Consider the following 19,060-nt stretch of genomic DNA (forward strand, 5'->3'; position numbering starts at 1 on the left):
TCGAATCAGTGCCCAGAAGCCAGCACTAAACAAAAGACAATTGAAAAACGTGTGGCATTTGCCAAGGCCCACAGCCTGCTAAAAGGATGGACGCTGGAAAAGTGGCAAAAGGTGGATTTTCAGATGAATCTTCAGTTGAATTACACCACAGTCGCCGCAAATATTGCAGGAGACCTACTGAAGCCTGAATGGATCCGAGATTCACCCAGAAAACAGTGAAGTTTGGTGGCGGAAAAATCATGGTTTGGGGTTACATCCAGTATGGGGGTGTGCGAGATCTGCAGGATGGAAGGGAACATCAATAGTCTAAAATACCAAGAAATCTTAGCTACCTCTTATATTCCCAACCATAAAAGAGGCCAAATTCTGCAGCAGGGCGGTGCTCCATCGCATACTTCCATCTCCACATCAAAGTTCCTCAAGGTGAAGAAGATCAAGATGCTCCAGGATTGGCCAGCCCAGTCACCAGACATGAACATCATTGAGCATATGTGGGGTAGGATGAAAGAGGATGCATGGAAGACGAAACCAAAGAATATTGATGAACTCTGGGAGGCATGCAAAACTGCTTTCTTAGCTATTCCTGATGACTTCATCAATAAATTGTATGAATCCCTGCCAAACCGCATGGATGCAGTCCTTCAAGCTCATGGAAGTCATACAAGATATTAAATTTGGATCTTTTTGTATTTGCAGTAAATTTGTTACATTTCTGTATAGGCGACAAAACTTTTGTCTTGCCAAAATTTGACCTTTCTGTCTTGATTAAAAGATAAATATTTCTTCTGTGAAAATTATTTATTTCAGTGCATTAAACATCATTTGGGAGGGTTTTAGCTTTTCATATGAGCTATTTCTAACACCAATTGATTAATTAAAAGTCAGGTTAATATCAGGTATTTCTAGAAAATAGATAAGCGACAAGACTTTTGTCAGGGACTGTATATTCAAGTGTTGATAAAAAGGGAATGCATGAAGCTAGAATATTTTTTTTGTTTTGTTTTTTAAAGGTGCCCTAGAATGAAAAATTAAATTAACCTTGCCATAGTTAAATAACAAGAGTTCAGTACATGGACATCATATACTGTGAGTCTCAAACACCATTGCCTCTTCTTTATGTGTAAATCTTTTTTGAAAAACACCACAGAAAAACAGGCTATTTTCAACATAACGCTAACTGTGACTCAATCGCTGAGATCCTTAATATGTACGCCCCCAACATTTGCATGTCAGCCCATGTTCATTTTCAGGCGGAACTGCACTGCACAGTCGTCGGGAATTCAGTCAGATAAACAAGCGCGACGCGAGGATACAGAAAACGGCAGCTCTCATGGACACAAATGTGTTGTTCCAGGCTGTACAGGGGACATGAGGACTTTTCATAGTCGTCCCACAGATAACAAATGTCAACAGTCATGGTTGATGTTTATTTACAATTGACAAAATTAACACAAATGATTTTATACTGCTACTATATAAAATCTAAATTCCAGTAAGCAAACATATAAATAGCAGAGTATGAATTTTTAGTCTGAAACTAAAAGACTAAAATGCAGTCCTCTCAGTGTGGCTGTCCATATTTGAACATTTGGACCACTTCACCACTCGCTGTAGAGCCTTGCGGTCAAGGGCAGAAACACTGCCATACAAAACTAGGCAAGAATGTTTTCACTCTGTGCATCAGAAAAAGTAGGAGATTATTTGAGATAATAACCTTCCTCAGCATTTTTGAGGTGTGCATTTTCTTGTTTAGAGAAGTATTGTTGACTCGGCATAAATGTTCTACTAATACTGATTGGTTCATGTTTGTCCACCCAGCCTCCTAGAATCAATTACCAGATGCTTTGAGGAAAAGGTTGTTGTTCCCACATCACACTCCCAGCAAGAACTCTTTAAATCATGTCTTTAAATCACTCCAACACAAGACACAGTACTACAAAACAATAAAGTCCTGCCCGAACACCGACTCGCTCACAGGAAGATTGCCCTCTCAAATGTTACTTGGATAAATCCCAGGTAGCGTGACTTCCTGCAAAAGGAAATGAATGTTTGTTCTGGGTGGATGACCTTCCTTAGAAACCAATACCACATTCACCTGCCTACTCTGACAATACATCTTCATGAGAGAGTCTACGATTTAGACTAATTACACATATGGTCCAATATAATGTTTTCTTTGATGAGTCAAAGCAGAAGTCATCAATAGCTTTAAAAAAGACAAATGGCCCTCCACACCATTTCAGAGAGAGCACATTGATTTTCTTTCTATTCAGAGGGCTCCTAGGTCTACATAACATACAGCCCAGACTATTTATGGTATCAAAATCTTAAGTAGTCACATCTAATTTGAAAAGTTTGTTCACACTTAGAAGAGAAACATGTTTCAAACAAAAGCATAATCTGCACAACCCTGTTCAAAATAAACTAAACATTTGAGGCTTTTCTTCGAACACGCACCCGTAAGACTGTGAAGATCAAGTTTATAGCAAAATCTCAAGTATTAGCCATTGGAATTTCCTTTTCCTTCAAAAAAGGAGGCCAGCTTCATGGTCTCAAAAGCATAATTCCTTATTCGAAACCCCACGGACTAAAATGTCTGTAGCATTGGGCAGAACACATTGTTTACAAGCTAAAGTCATCTCAGCAACTCGTTTTATACGTAAAGTGAAGGCGAGGGAAAACTGCAGTTCTGCAGTCATATTCATTTGCTGGCTCACTTCTAACAAAAATTTCTGCAGGAGACCAGACATCTGTGTTCAGTTAGAGAAAATAGACCTCTCCAGCTTTTTGGGTCTGCGTCAGTATTGTTATTGTAAAACTTCTAAAAATTGTTTTCATAAATTAAAGTAAAGGTCAAACAAAGTATAAATATTATATATCAAAATGGCACCTTACAAATAAGTTCAAGGCAAAGTACTTAAATTAATCAAACTGAAATAAAACTAAGAATGACAAAAGCTAAAAACACTAAAAATAACACTGGTCCACGTCAAAAAACGAAAATAATCCTTTATACATTCTGAGAGTTTGCCATCTGATTAATTCTGATCCTACAACAGCAGCGCTTGTTTACTTTGCCCTGGAGTTTTAAAACTCTTATTAACCTATATAATATTCTCATTACCTTTCTTCCACTGATGTAGTTTCATCCTCTTCCTCTTTGATAGTCTCCAGTTCAATCTCTGTCCCCTCACGACCAACATCCTGCTTGGTCACACGGCCCGATGGCAGGCAGCTGCAGCAGGTACCCATGTTGGTGGTGGCTTTAGCATCTCTACGGCCCCTATGTCTGTGGCCTCTTCGTTCTTCAAACTCTCTCATGTAGTGCAATACGCATAGTTACATCTCAACCATGTTTCTGAGTTTAGAATGGGCTGGAGGGTTAAATACGACAAGTCAAACTGCGTCTGACTGAATGGCCCTGGTGACATACTGCAAAACATAAGCAGCCACTGTCCTCTCTCTCAATTACCTCATTGTTTTTCCTCTGTCCTTTCCCCCGTCAATGCCCTGTTATTACACCAAGTCCCATTTGTTTTCGACCAGCACAAACAATGTGTTTTTAGCCTGTCATGGCTTTCATCTATCATGGAAGACGTGACGGTACCATGGGACTTTGTGTCTGATGCCTTCTTCTTTCTCAAAGGAAGTAACATACAGTTATCGGAACAATATGGATGTCCTTAGGACACAATACAACAATTGTAAACAGCAAATCAGCACGACTGGTCTCCTACGCTCCAGATTAGATCAGAATATGGCTGCCCTCTGGCAAGTTATTTAAACTGGACTCACTCAGCGGGTACTCCTAGGTTGTGTGTCATTCATTTTGATTTTAGAGTCTGAATTGAATTTAGGTAGCACAGGATGCACAAAGAGTGTAAACAATGTGACACCATCAGAAATGCTTCCCAACAGAGTTTGTCCAACTAATGGAAACATTTAAGGGGAAAAGCATTAAATTACATGGAACGATACACAAAACTGACTGTATCTTGGTTTTGAAGTCACAGTTTTTATTTTCAAATAAAAAAAGTCAAATTTATTTATTTTCATTCAACAGTGGTTTACTGAAAATTATAATTATAATGCAATTATAACATAGAAGAACCATTTTTGGTTCCCTAAAGAACCGTTTTGTGAAAGGTTCTTAAAGAACCATTTTTTTCTAACCATTTTATAGTCTAAAGAACCTTTTTGCACTACAAAGAACCTTTTGTACAATGGAAAGGTTCTTTGGATATTAAAGGTTCTTCATGGAACCATACACCCTGTCAAAGAACCTTTTAAGAACATTTATTTTAAAGAGTGTACCTTAAGAGATACTAATTCATGTTTATATTTTAGGAAGCGATGATCACGTTTACTCGCACAACCACGCATCACCATTTGAACTGACGAACCTATACAGGGATCAGTCACATCACATTAAAGAAAGTCAAAACAGCATTTATCGTTTTTGATAAAACGGACTGGATGCTTAATATTTTCGTGTGGGAACTCGGATTGAAGTACGTTCCATGCTTAAAACAAGCCTACTGTTAACTTTAAAAGATTGCATTTGGAACCGAAAGCCCTGTACCGAAATGGTTTGGTACAAATATGTGTACCGTTACACCTAATATATAGTTATATATTAATAAAATCTTAATTTTATAAATACACTACCATTCAAAGGTTGAGGTCAGTAAGATTAAGATTTTTAATTTTTTATGAAAAAAACATTAATATTTTTATTCAGCAAGGCTGCATTAAACTGATCAAAAGTGTCAGTCAAGACTTTTCTAATGGTACAAAAATGTACATTTCAAATAAATGCTGTTCTTTTGAACTTTCTATATGTCAAAGAATCCATAAAAATGTGTCATGGCTTCCAGAAACATTAAGAACCTTGATAATAAGAAATATTTCTAAAACATCACATTAGTATATTGATTTCTGAAGGATAATGTGAAACTGAAGACTGGAATAACAGCAGCTTTGCCATCACAAGAATAAATTATATTTTAAAATATATTAAAAGAACTGTTGTTTTAAATTGCAATATTTCACAATATTTTTTATTGCATTTTTGATCAAATAAATGCAACACTGATGGCACCAATGAAACTTTTACCAAACAGAACCTTTTGAAATAATCCATTTAAAAATCCATTCATATGCAATTTAATACATTTAATTGTAGGGGCAATTGGGAAGTTCTCAAAATTCCAATTTTTATGTCTATTTTAATTTTTGATGTAACAATATTGTGTGAAGAATAATCTACACAAGGAATAGGCAAAAAATAATGACGCATATTATAATTAAATAAATTTGTGTCACAAAACACTACTGAAATTCTTCAAGTTACAAGACTTTTATTAAGAAGTTTATGTTTATCTTCCTGTCATTCTGATTCAAATTCCAATTCACCATCCTGTGAGACGTGGCCAATTCAATTCTAATTCCTGTTCATAAATTGAAAGGGAGCCAATTCTTACATTTGGCCCAAGCCTGGAATGCTCAAGACAATCAGTCATGCCTGGATTCATAAGCAGACCCCCCTGCTGCTGCTGGTGAGACACAAATAACACGATTTCCACAAGATAAATTATTAATGCTGCAGGTAGTTCAAAAGGAGCATTTCTCTTTCTTTCTCATGAGCAGTTCGGTCCACTGCGGCTCCACTGCGCACAGCCCCCACCAAACAGGAAAACATTAAGCAGTCCCGTCACAGCGAAAGGCTCCTGCCTCACTGAAAAACGCAGCATAATCACTTTATCCCCTATTCTCTTCAGAGAAAGAGGGTAAAGGGGAGAGAGAAAAAGAGAGAGGTAATACTGGCACAAACATGCTGTCTCATAATGCCTCATGCTTATGCTGAGAAACATCTAAGAGATCAAACAGAACTAGTGAACAAGTGAAGACACCTCCGATTTCAAATCAATCTAACTGAAGTGAACATCTGCTACTGTGTAAGCATCCATCCTATGTAAACATTACGGTCTGAAACAGCTGACTGAGATAAGCCAGAAAGAAGCACTGCACCTATAATATTTGCAATATTTTACTTGCACTGCAATATTTTGTCTGACGTACCGTGACGAAGCATAACCACTGCTCAGCGCTGAGGCTGACTACAAAAGTGAGCCAATCACACGTAGGAATTACACAAAGGAAACAAACACATTTGAGTGAAGCGGATGTCATACACACACACACACGAGTAAAGGTCACACGCGCATTCATAGTATTCGTAGTATTCATAGTATGACGAGGCCAAACAAAAAAATCCATAATAACACACAAAATACATCAAGGAACAAGGAAAAAAGCACTTGAATCTAACTGATAATAAACTAATGAATAATAATTTATCTGTACTTTTCAGGTGATTATCTGCTGGCATCTCTTTTCGCAAAACACTGGTATTATTTTTTAATCCAGTTCACTAGATGTTGAAAGAGGTTAGACATATCTCAAGACTTCCATGAATGTTTGCCTGAAACAGTTAAAGGTGCACTATGTAGTCTTTTTGCAGTAAAATATCCAAAAACCACTAGGCTTGCATTATACATTTTGTTCAGTTGAGTTCTTACAATATCCCAAATGTTTTTGTAAATTGTGAGAAAATTGCTATTTTAACCAAGGACCCGGAACGTCTGAGCATAGCGTCTGAGGGAGTCGCCTGTCAAATGCGTCATATCTGCGTTAACCTCGGTTTCCAGTTTTATTTGGCAAAAGCTTGATTTGTGAGCGAACACACAGAGTAACGCCATAACATCCTTTTCAACACACTCGAATGTATCTAATATGATAAACAGAGCTGCGTTACCCCCTACTCGTAATCAGAAAAGTAGAAATAGTGCCAGCGCCCAGCGGCTGTGTCCCATCCCGTCAAAATAAAAGTCCCGCTGGCTGCTCATGAGGCGTGTTGTTAATCTCATTAACAATCGCTCCAGCGGCCTTGTTTAGCTCCCACAACACTCGGTCCTGCTCTGCTTCACACTACAGTAACATTAATAATCGCATCCATGAACACAATCGCTACCCGAGTCCTATTTTCCACCGGCTGTGAGGTGAAGACCACATGTCCCAAGATGCTGCGCTCAAACTTGCCATCACCAAACTACACCTTTGTTTTGAATAGGCACCCTCTAGCGGATGGAAAAGTTGCATAGTGCAGCTTTAAAGGGGTTGTCTTAAGAGAAATCAAATTCTTCTTTTCTTAGAAAGGCAAAAAAGTCAGGGGTGCTCAGGGAAGTCAATGAGATGTTTGAAGGTGCTCTTTGGGATCAGAGATTGAAATTAATGTAGAGCAAAAATGCTAATTCAAGGCACTCTTATTCAAATTATTAAAAAGCCTTTAACTGGGTCTTTCATTATAGAAAATTTAAAAGACATGGAGGGTGAAAAACAATCCATGTGTAGCAGCCCAAAACAGCCTTTTTCAGGGTGTGAGGAAGGCTGTTTTGGGCCGTTACACGTGGGCTGTTTGTCATCCCCCATGTCTTTTAAATTTTCTATAATGAAAGACCCAGTTAAATAAAGGAATAAAGGCTTTTTAATAATTTGAAGAAGAGTGCCTTGGATTTGCATTTTTGTTGTTCTTTTCTTAGATCTGAGAACAATTCGAATTTTTATAATACTATGAACTTGTATTACAAAAGAAGATAGTACATTTCAGAACTCAAAACAAGTCACGATGAAATCAAAATTGACCACTCTTATTTGTATGTAATATAGCAGTGTTTTTTTAAAATAAATGATTAATCCATGAACATCATATATATATATATATATATATATATATATATATATATATATATATATATATATATATATATATATTTTTTTTTTTTTTTTTTTAAGACATCAAAAGCATGAACTTTTTGTAACACGTATGATTACTGCAATAATAGATTAAAATAGTGGACCAGTATCAGAAAGACTAAGTTCAGCTCAGGGAGGAAAATGGCGTGTTCAATGAGACACAGACACGTGGTTGCGATACCCAAAAGTGTAGTATATTATAGTGACATAAGCTGACAGACAGTTTCAATATTTACATGTACACAAAGATGGTAATGAGTTCATAATTGTTAATAAACAAATCTAAGTGTTGTTTTCTCAAGTCATACACAATCATTCAAATGATTAAAAGCTGCAACCGTCCTTGCACAATGCACACTGGGTCAATCAGTTCATTAAATTCAAAGAACCATAATGTAGGAATGTGTGTATTGGTGTGCGGGGATGTGTAAGGGGAGCAGCTGCAGCGCCTCCTACCACACCGGCAAATGCTTGCACTCAATCTTCGGTTCAGGGCCTAGTAGCTCGCCATCCATACAAGAAACCTGGCCAGTTCTCATATGATTAAGTCACTCAATACAGCAGTCTCAACATAAAATGGAGGCATCTGCAGCAGCTCAACACGTCGACTCCCACACACACACAAACTAACAGCGCGCGGCCATATTTAAAGGGAAATGACGCGATCTCCGTGCCAAATCTCGCGATACTTGTACAAATCTCGCGATAACGTGTGAGAGTGGAGAGTCGTGAGAACAGAGCATATAACAGTAAACCAGGGTTACATCCTCCCCCCTTAGATCATGCACGTCCTCGCTGCATAAAAACTACAGAAGTATTACAAGTTAGAACTAGTGTCTGCCACAGTGGCATAACTAAGGGCCTCTGTATAAGCATTGGACAAACTATGAAAAAGAGTTTGAACAACTGAAATTAAAGGGTTACCCAATGCTGTATATTGAAGTCGTTGAATGGGTTGGCGCTGACGACCTGAACGTCTGGGTATTACATCAGAGCTAACTATATCACCAGAAGTAGTAGCAGAGCTCTGAACAACAGAACCCACCGATGACTCAGATTGGACCGGCCCACAGTCTTCATCCTCAAGCTCCAGAAGAACCTCAGTTTCAGGCACATCGATGCGTACCTCTTCCACAGGTAAGTCCACCTCTCTCTGGGCATATTCATCCCTCCGTTCAGGTAAAGAAATTCCAGGTTCTTCCACTATAGCGTCTACATCCCAGCTGAACATCAATGAACCTTCCTCAATGGTTGGCCCAGACCCTTCAGCTTCAGGCAAGTGGCTTTCAGATATTACAATTGTAGGTTGGGAAACCAGGTTTTCTGAGAGAGGCAGGACAACAATATCACTTGGGACTGTCGACGAGGTAGACACTACAATGTCACAATTCATGGGTTCTCGTTCAAGTTCACCCATGTTCACACTGATATTCATTGGGACTTGAGGAAAACTCCCAAGGATGACAGGTTCAACATCCACTGGATCCTCATTCTCAGAGATATCAATAGCGTCGTTACGACTCTGGCTGCGAGTGTGTGGCTTTTGAACAGGCAGATCTTCAGGAAGGTCCTCTATAGATAATAGAAAGCCACAAGGCAAAAGCAAATCACGATGGAGTGTGCGAGTAGGTCCTTCCTTAGTTTCTGGCCTTACAGTGTAAACTGGAAGATCCCCAGCACGTTTCACAACCACATATACCTCTTGTTCCCACTTGTCTTCAAGCTTGTGCTTGCCTCGGATTCTTACATTACGGACAAGAACTCGGTCGCCCACCTCCAAACTTGCAGGTGTAACACGTTGATCGAACCGGTCTTTGTTCCTTTTAGCTGACTTCTGAGCATTCTGGGATGAAAGCTTGTAACTCTCCTCAAGACGAGATCTTAAATGCTTCACATACTGAGAATGCGAGGAAGATGGAGATTCACGGACAGGCAAGCCAAAAGCTAAATCAACTGGAAGCCGCGGTGATCGTCCAAACAGGAGTTCATAGGGCGTGAACCCTGTTACCTCATTTCGCGTACAGTTATACGCATGGACAAGAGGTTTAACGTATTCCCTCCACTTAGCCTTCTGCTTGCTCTCAAGGGTGCCCAGCATGTTTAACAATGTCCGGTTGAAGCGTTCAACTGGGTTGCCCCTGGGGTGGTAAGGGGTCGTTCGAGTTTTCTTAATGCCAGCTACATCACAGAGCTCCTTAATCAGCTTAGATTCGAAATCTGGGCCCTGGTCAGAATGTAGACGCTCAGGGATGCCATAACAACTCAAAGTCATTCCACAGACATTTCGCCACAGTCTTGGCCTTCTGGTTTGCAGTTGGAATAGCGACAGAAAATTTGGTGAAGTGATCCGTAAGCACCAAGATGTTCTTTGTGTTACTGCTATCTGGCTCAATGGTAAGAAAATCCATACATAACAATTCCAAAGGACGACTAGTTTGGATATTTACTAAAGGAGCTGCCCTTTCTGGAAGACTCTTGCGTCGTACGCACCGACCACAAGTTTTAATGAAGTTCTCAACATTAACCGCCATCTTAGGCCAGAAGAACCGCTGCCGTACCAAATCCAGGGTACGCTCTATGCCCATGTGCCCCATGTCACTGTGGAGACTCTTCAAGACAACTGTACGCAAGACTGAGGGCAAAACAAGCTGTAGAACAGGTTTATCTTCATCCTGCCTTCTCCTATACAAAATACCATCTTCCAGCTTTAACCGATTACACTCCCGTAACAACAATGCAAGCTCAGGAAGTTCCTCTCGGGCATTGGGGGGAACTTTTTCTCCTGTCTCGAGTTGATGGATAACTTCACGGATTACTGGATCAGCACGTTGTTCTTCCCTCAGGTCAGTGTGGGTCAGCGGGGATATGACAGGAAGGCCATGTGATTCCTCCTTAGCGAAACTGTCAGGAATGATATTAGCATGAACAGAAAGTGACTCCACTAGGGTCATATCACTTTGGGAGTACTCAGCAAGACAGCATGATCTAACAAGACTGCTCTGGCAAATAGCAACCACACTATCAGGGGATATTTCTGAAATTTCACCCGGGTCACACCGTTGATTCACAAAACGAGTCACAAGCTCACACTCTTCACAACCTGCACTTTTATCTAACACTTCTCCGTGACAGCGCCGGGATAGAGCATCAGCATCAAAGTTGTGTTTGCCAGCACGATACTGCATCTTAAAGGAATATGTCGACAAGGCAGCTAACCATCGATGGCTTGTGGCATCCAGTTTCGCTGAGGTCAAGACATATGTAAGAGGATTGTTATCTGTGACGACTGTGAAGTTAGCACCATAAAGATAATCATGGAATTTCTCTGTGACACTCCATTTTAAAGCCAGAAACTCAAGTTTGTGTGCTGGGTATCGAGACTCACTCTTAGACAGGCCTCGGCTGGCATAAGCAATGACCCGCAGCTGACCATCCTGTTCTTGGTATAAAAACGGCTCCCAATCCAATTATGCTAGCATCTGTGTGCAAAATGTAAGGCAATTGTGGATTGGCGAACCCAAGGACAGGAGCAGATGTTAACTTTGAGATTACGGTGTTAAAAGCAGCATGACAGTCGGCCGTCCATCTCTCCCCAAAGGACTGCTTCGGATCCCGGAACTTCCCTGCAGAACTTTTATCTTTATTAGACTGACGAAGAGGTGCATAGCCTTGAGTAAGAACTTTAAGGGGTTTTACCAGGGTGGCATAATCCTTAATGAAGCGCCGGTAATACCCTGCGAACCCCAGGAAAGACCGCAACTCTTTGAGATTTCGGGGTACTGGCCAGGATTTGAGAGTGGATATTTTCTCAGGGTCTGTTTCAACACCCTTCTCAGACACGATATGTCCCAGATAACGCACACTGGACTGGAAGAATTTACATTTTTCAGGAGACAACTTCAAGCCAAATCCAGCCAAGCGGGTAAGTACTTTGAGTAACCGGTTCTCATGTTCCTCTAAAGTGTCAGAAAAGATAATAATGTCATCTAGGAACACAAGGACCTCCTTAAGGTTTAAATCACCCATACACTTTTCCATCAGTCTCTGGAATGTACTTGGAGCATTAGTGACCCCTTGTGGCATCCGATTCCATTCCCAGAACCCTAACGGTGTAACGAATGCAGTTTTAGCCTTGTCGACTTCATCCATTTGAATCTGATAATATCCAGACTTCAGATCCAGAACTGTAAACCATTTGGAACCCGTTAATGCTGAAAATGACTCCTCAAGATTCGGCAAGGCATATGCATCTTTCACTGTTTGCAAGTTTAATTTACGATAATCGATACATAACCTTACGTCACCATTCCGTTTCCGGACCACCACAATTGGGGAAGCAAAGGGTGACTCTGACTCACGGATGACACCAGCGTTGAGCAAATCTTGCAAATGGCTCCGCACAGCTTCAATGTCACGAGGATGGATCGGCCTAGCCCGCTGCTTAAAAGGGGTTTCATCATGGAGCTTAATGCGATGCTTTACCTGCTCCGTGCAGCCGAAATCAAGATCATGGTGAGAAAATACTTCAGGCATTTGACTGAGCTTGAGGGTTATTCGCTCCTTCCATTCCGGCGGAATAGGAGATTCTCCAAATGTTAACTCCAAGGTGCCTCTCTGAGAACCTCCTGAATCTGAAGGGGTTTTTACAGTCTGCTGGGCCAAGATAGTGAGTGATGTGCCAATATCAGCAATTACTGTCATTGGTGGAATTAAAACATTTTGTTCAGACTCATTCATAACAAGAACAGGAACCTTGTAGGGAGCATGATTTGGAAGTGTGATGAGACAGCTCTGGACACACAGCCCACCAGGAAGTGATGATGTTGGATGTTCAATTACAGCCCATTGAACTTTTGAAGAACTGTCTACTTTAGCAGAACCTTCAAGGACAATGGTCTAACCAGCAGGAATCAAAACTAGCATCTGACTCAACAACCTCACAACTCCTGTTCTGCCCACCTGATTCTGTTGGTACTTCGCTTGCAGGAGCTTTAAGACTGCACAATACCCTTGGGCCATAGGTTGAAAACTGGCAAAGTCACTGCTGATATATCGTTCATATAAAGGCTCTAGAGTATTCATACCGATCAGCACAGGTGAAGAATCCCCTGGATGTACATCAGGTACAACAAGAGCAAGAGTCGGTATATCAACTTCTTTCCCCAAAAACTCTTTGGGAAAAGCAATATTCACCTCTACATAACCCAGGTATGGCACTGACTGACCGGCGGCACCCTCAACCTGAAGTAAGTTGTAAAGTGGCTTCACAGGGCAATGGCTGAGGCTCTGGTTATAGAAAGAGACAGGAATCGTAGTGACCTGCGAGCCTGTATCTAAAAGACAGTGGGAACTTTGTTCAGCGATCTGAACCACAGCAAAACACTTTGAGCCCACAAGCCCTTTTGGAAATTTTATGGGTGCACTTTTCATCTTAGACAGTGACATTTCTGCACAATTAACGGTCTTGGCTTTGGGACAAATTTGGTCCCCACTGGCCCCTGTCTGCCCCACAACAGGAACCGGACTCAGTTTAAATGAACAAAGTTAGAGGCGTTCTGTTGATTGCTGGTGAACTGTTTCTTCTTACGAGCAACCAGAGTAGGGTTAGGCTCATTTTCACATTGGGGACGGATGTGGCCATCCTCACCACATCGAAAACAATAACCAGGTTTGGGCTGAGTCAGTGTAGGTGGACGGGACTGCTGATTAGCTGCTCTGACATGTGGCTTACTGTAAGACGAAGTCTTTGAAATGGAACTGACCTTTGATTGACTGGCCGTAAGCATGGCTAACTGTCGCTGGACTTCAGCTAGTTGTTGTGCTAGTTGCTGGGTAATGTTAATCAAAGATGTCACTGCCCTTCCATCTTCAGGGTCAGAACGAACAACCTGAGCATGAGATGTGACCTTCTGCCGTGTAGACCCCAGGTGCTGCTTCATTCGAAGTGCTTTAGCTGCCTCCCGATCCTCTTCGGTACGCAAGAGTAGCAGCAGCTCAGAAAAGTTAGGTGGACAAGTCTTCTTTTGCTTAAGCTGAAGTTCAGCAATAAGTGAATTATCCCAGCACCCCCGACAGAACTGATTCAACAAATGACGATTAACCTCAGACTCTATGACACCTCCTCTTTTCTTAGCTGAGTTCAGGGCAACCTGGAGCCGTTGGAGGAAGGCAGATGGTTTCTCACCTCCGTCCTGAAATGTGTCCATAAATTTAGCAAATAGTTCATCCCCATCTTGCACAGTAGCATAGGCTGAATCAAGAGTATTTAAATACACCACAGGCAATGTACTGGAACTCAATTGCTTGACCATATCTGCTGCTGGAGGAAGAAGACTCTCAACTATCCTCCTAGAACGATGGAGATCAGACGCCAATGGATCTTGCAACAGCAGTTCTACCCCTGACCGCCAGGTGTCATAATCAGCTTCATGCGCAGGTCTTGGGAGCCGACCTGAAAACACCCTAAGCCGTTGGTGATGTACTGCATTCTCCTCATTCTTTACAATGTGCTCCACCACGTAACGTTGTACCTCAGGTGGATGGACATCAATGCTGGCAGATGACTGCCTAAACTCTGGCAGCGTAGGGTCATTCGGATCATTGTGGGGCTCGGTGGCTGACCTGGCCGGTATTGACCTGGGGGCATCTGTGGCTGATGGAGACTGAGTCAATAACTTCACAGATGGCACAGCTAACTCTGTGATGGATAGCTCTTTCACCTGAGTCGCCGAACGGAGCTCAGGAACCGAAAGTCCAATCTGAGTCATCGTCGTTCTGAGCACTTCTTTGTAATCCACCCCTGTTAATTTGGCTAAATTCTGCAAATCAGATAAATACAACGCAGTTTTAGCTTTAGCAAAATGTTCAGTACAAACAGTAGATAACTCTGAAATGCAACATGTATATTTCCTTTCAGCAGAAACAAATGTATAAGGTAAAGTGGGACGCAACACATCCAAAGCGGCACCACTACTGAACTCAATGACAAGTGTACCATCAAATTCAGATTTCTTTTCAGAGATGGTCTCAGTCTTACTAATTAACCCATATTGGCTTGAAAAATTCAATGACCTCCTTACCTCCCGGTTCTATTATGCCTTCCACCAGCACAGCATTTGGTAATTTAATACCACATTTCAAAAACACATCCATGATTTTCACAGAACTGAAATAACTCAATTTAACAACTCAATGTACATTAAACACCCCAATTCCTCCTGGCTGGCTCGCCAAATGTAACACGTATGATTACTGCAATAATAGATTAAAATAGTGGACCAGTATCAGAAAGACTAAGTTCAGCTCAGGGAGGAAAATGGCGTGTTCAATGAGACACAGACACGTGGTTGCGATACCCAAAAGTGTAGTATATTATAGTGACATAAGCTGACAGACAGTTTCAATATTTACATGTACACAAAGATGGTAATGAGTTCATAATTGTTAATAAACAAATCTAAGTGTTGTTTTCTCAAGTCATACACAATCATTCAAATGATTAAAAGCTGCAACCGTCCTTGCACAATGCACACTGGGTCAATCAGTTCATTAAATTCAAAGAACCATAATGTAGGAATGTGTGTATTGGTGTGCGGGGATGTGTAAGGGGAGCAGCTGCAGCGCCTCCTACCACACCGGCAAATGCTTGCACTCAATCTTCGGTTCAGGGCCTAGTAGCTCGCCATCCATACAAGAAACCTGGCCAGTTCTCATATGATTAAGTCACTCAATACAGCAGTCTCAACATAAAATGGAGGCATCTGCAGCAGCTCAACACGTCGACTCCCACACACACACAAACTAACAGCGCGCGGCCATATTTAAAGGGAAATGACGCGATCTCCGTGCCAAATCTCGCGATACTTGTACAAATCTCGCGATAACGTGTGAGAGTGGAGAGTCGTGAGAACAGAGCATATAACAGTAAACCAGGGTTACATCTTCCTCCCCCACGCAACATTTATTCTCTAATGGACTTTGTATTGATGTGTTTAGTGCCTTTATGGGTCTTGTGAGTGGGAATGAACTGAATGCCAATGGAGGCCTATCCGAAGCCTTTCTCAGCCATCAGCTTTCAACAAAAATATCTTCATTTGTGTTCCGAAGATAATCGAAGGTCTTACGGGTGTCCAACAACATGAGGGTGAGTAATTAATGAAATAATTTTCATTTTTGGGTAAACTAACCCTTAAATATAATTTAAATGGACAAGTTATAAAAAATTAAAAAAAATCACCCTCCTCACAGTTGTCATGAAGGACAAAAATTAGCTATATAGTCCAAAACCACTTTTTGTACCAGGTTGTAATTTTTTTTCCTGCTGTAAATGTGATATACAGATTCAGAAAATCTTTGTTTGTGTTTATCTGAAGAAAGGAAGTCATAGACATTGGTTGTGGCATGAGGGTAAGATGTGGTCTTGCATCAACATTACTGAAATCTACCCAACCTAACATCACCAATTGACAAGTTTGACTAATGAGCTATCGTGTCCCAACCACTAAATGGCAGTGTTGTCCTACAACATATACCTGACACGGAGCCGGAGAAGTGCACGGCAAAAGTCAGGTAAAAGTGCGTGCATCGCTAGTTGCATTAGCAAACCCAGCTCTCAAGACGATAGCATTATTCCGCTCCTGCAGTTTACAGAGCTGAAGTGTGGAGTCATTTTGGCTTAAGCTAAAAAGAAGCCACTAAGGAAATCGACAAGAATCATTTTGTTTGCAAAATAGGCCAAGTTAAAATCTATTACTCGGGGAAACACATTGAAACAGAGCGCGCTTAACATCCTGACGTCACCCGCGCTGCGGAGCAGCATTTCGATAGAATGTACTGCACGTTTTCCTCTCAGTAACAAAATAAACACACACCAAAACTGACAGCGGTGGCACCAGAATGAAAGATCATAGCGATGTGGATATGATTGAACTTGAAATAGCACTTTATACAATAGACTGCTTTATAGAAAATACCTTAACTGTATTAAATATAAAACAAACAGTCATACAGTCATGAAATTGACTGCACTTTCTGTTGTTAAATAGTCACTGCTATACTGTGAACCTTTAAAACATGTACACAAAGAATCCTGCAGTCACTTTACATTTCCCTTTACTTAGATTGCACAAAATAGTGATTAGTGATATAAATTATACTGTATTAATTAAATAAAATACTTTGTCTCGTGTTTTAGGCATATGGTTGTGATCTTTTATTCTTTTAAATTATAAAAAAAACACAAAAAAAGAAATATCGCAATATATTGCCTCTCTTACAATATCGCAATATATTACAATATATCGTATCGTAACCCCTGTATTGTGATACGTATTGTATCGCCAGAGTCTTGGCAATAAACAGCCCTATTAATTAAGGGTGTGGCCATTTGAATGACAGGTGGATTGCTGTTTATCGGCTGATCTGATAATGGTTAATATGCACCAATAGCGTTAAACTCTGTATATTCGTGCAGTCTGTGCATGTCTAAACATTAAATCTGATTTTTAAGCTTGACACATTTAAATGCATATATCAAACCTATCACTTTATATATAGTTCATATAGACATTATATTTGGATTCATAAATCAGAATTATTTCATTCCAATTTAAACAAAAAGTAGCTTTTTTTCTATGATAGGTGTGTGTTAGAAAATGAATAATACATTTCAATTTCTTTAACTATAAACCATTGCTTTTGGTATACTGGCATACGAGTGCTCACAAAAGCGACGTGACGTGGCGTAAGTGCATTGTGAAGTTGAGAAGTGGCGTTTCCTCAGGCTTTCGCGTTTCTTCTTGTGAAAATTTACACAATGCACTTACATCTCATGTGACAATGTCACTCTTTTCAAACACATCAGGATAGCATGAGTACAATTATCCCTTTGAACAGGATTCCAGGGGTTTAAGAATAAGCCATTTTGAATTCTGCTCCTAAATAGACCCCTTTCCAAACTATCAATCCTCATTGTATCCAAGTCTAATCGTAAGCATTTTTATTAACTGTTAACTGAAAAAACACTGGAAGGTCTGGGCCATCCGAAAAGGTATCTAGGTTAAAACAAGCACATACAGTATTGTTCAAAATAATAGCAGTACAATGTGACTAACCAGAATAATCAAGGTTTTTAGTATATTTTTTATTGCTACGTGGCAAACAAGTTACCAGTAGGTTCAGTAGATTGTCAGAAAACAAACAAGACCCAGCATTCATGATATGCACGCTCTTAAGGCTGTGCAATTGGGCAATTAGTTGAATTAGTTGAAAGGGGTGTGTTCAAAAAAATAGCAGTGTGGCATTCAATCACTGAGGTCATCAATTTTGTGAAGAAACAGGTGTGAATCAGGTGGCCCCTATATAAGGATGAAGCCAACACTTGTTGAACATGCATTTGAAAGCTGAGGAAAATGGATCGTTCAAGACATTGTTCAGAAGAACAGCGTACTTTGATTAAAAAGTTGATTAGAGAGGGGAAAACCTATACAGAGGTGCAAAAAATGATAGGCTGTTCAGCTAAAATGATCTCCAATGCCTTAAAATGGAGAGCAAAACCAGAGAGACGTGGAAGAAAACGGAAGACAACCATCAAAATGGATAGAAGAATAACCAGAATGGCAAAGGCTCAGCCAATGATCACCTCCAGGATGATCAAAGACAGTCTGGAGTTACCTGTAAGTACTGTGACAGTTAGAAGACGTCTGTGTGAAGCTAATCTATTTTCAAGAATCCCCCGCAAAGTCCCTCTGTTAAAAAAAAGGCATGTGCAGAAGAGGTTACAATTTGCCAAAGAACACATCAACTGGCCTAAAGAGAAATGGAGGAACATTTTGTGGACTGATGAGAGTAAAATTTTTCTTTTTGGGTCCAAGGGCCACAGGCAGTTTGTGAGATGACCCCCAAACTCTGAATTCAAGCCACAGTACACAGTGAAGACAGTGAAGCATGGAGGTGCAAGCATCATGATATGGGCATGTTTCTCCTACTATGGTGTTGGGCCTATTTATCGCATACCAGGGATCATGGATCAGTTTGCATATGTTAAAATACTTGAAGAGGTCATGTTGCCCTATGCTGAAGAGGACATGCCCTTGAAATGGTTGTTTCAACAAGACAATGACCCAAAACACACTAGTAAACGGGCAAAGTCTTGGTTCCAAACCAACAAAATTAATGTTATGGAGTGGCCAGCCCAATCTCCAGACCTTAATCCAATTGAGAACTTGTGGGGTGATATCAAAAATGC

General features: G+C 40.6%; 1 protein-coding gene across 13 annotated transcripts in view; it reads right to left on the reverse strand.

The window, feature by feature from the left end:
• plekha7b (pleckstrin homology domain containing, family A member 7b) overlaps positions 1-19,060 on the reverse strand; it is a 142,436-nt gene that overhangs the window by 115,230 nt on the left and 8,146 nt on the right. Inside the window, exon 1 of one of the 13 annotated variants that reach the window (XM_067442921.1) lies at positions 3,125-3,423. The exons of the other annotated variants lie outside the window; for them this stretch is intronic. Coding sequence (XP_067299022.1) covers positions 3,125-3,321 — 197 coding nt within the window. The 5' untranslated portion in view covers positions 3,322-3,423. Of the gene's footprint in view, positions 1-3,124; positions 3,424-19,060 lie in introns of those variants that run through there. 13 annotated transcript variants of the gene reach the window in all.

Source organism: Pseudorasbora parva, chromosome 1 (genome assembly GCF_024679245.1).
Source record: "Pseudorasbora parva isolate DD20220531a chromosome 1, ASM2467924v1, whole genome shotgun sequence".
Classification (NCBI taxonomy): Eukaryota; Metazoa; Chordata; class Actinopteri; order Cypriniformes; family Gobionidae; genus Pseudorasbora; species Pseudorasbora parva.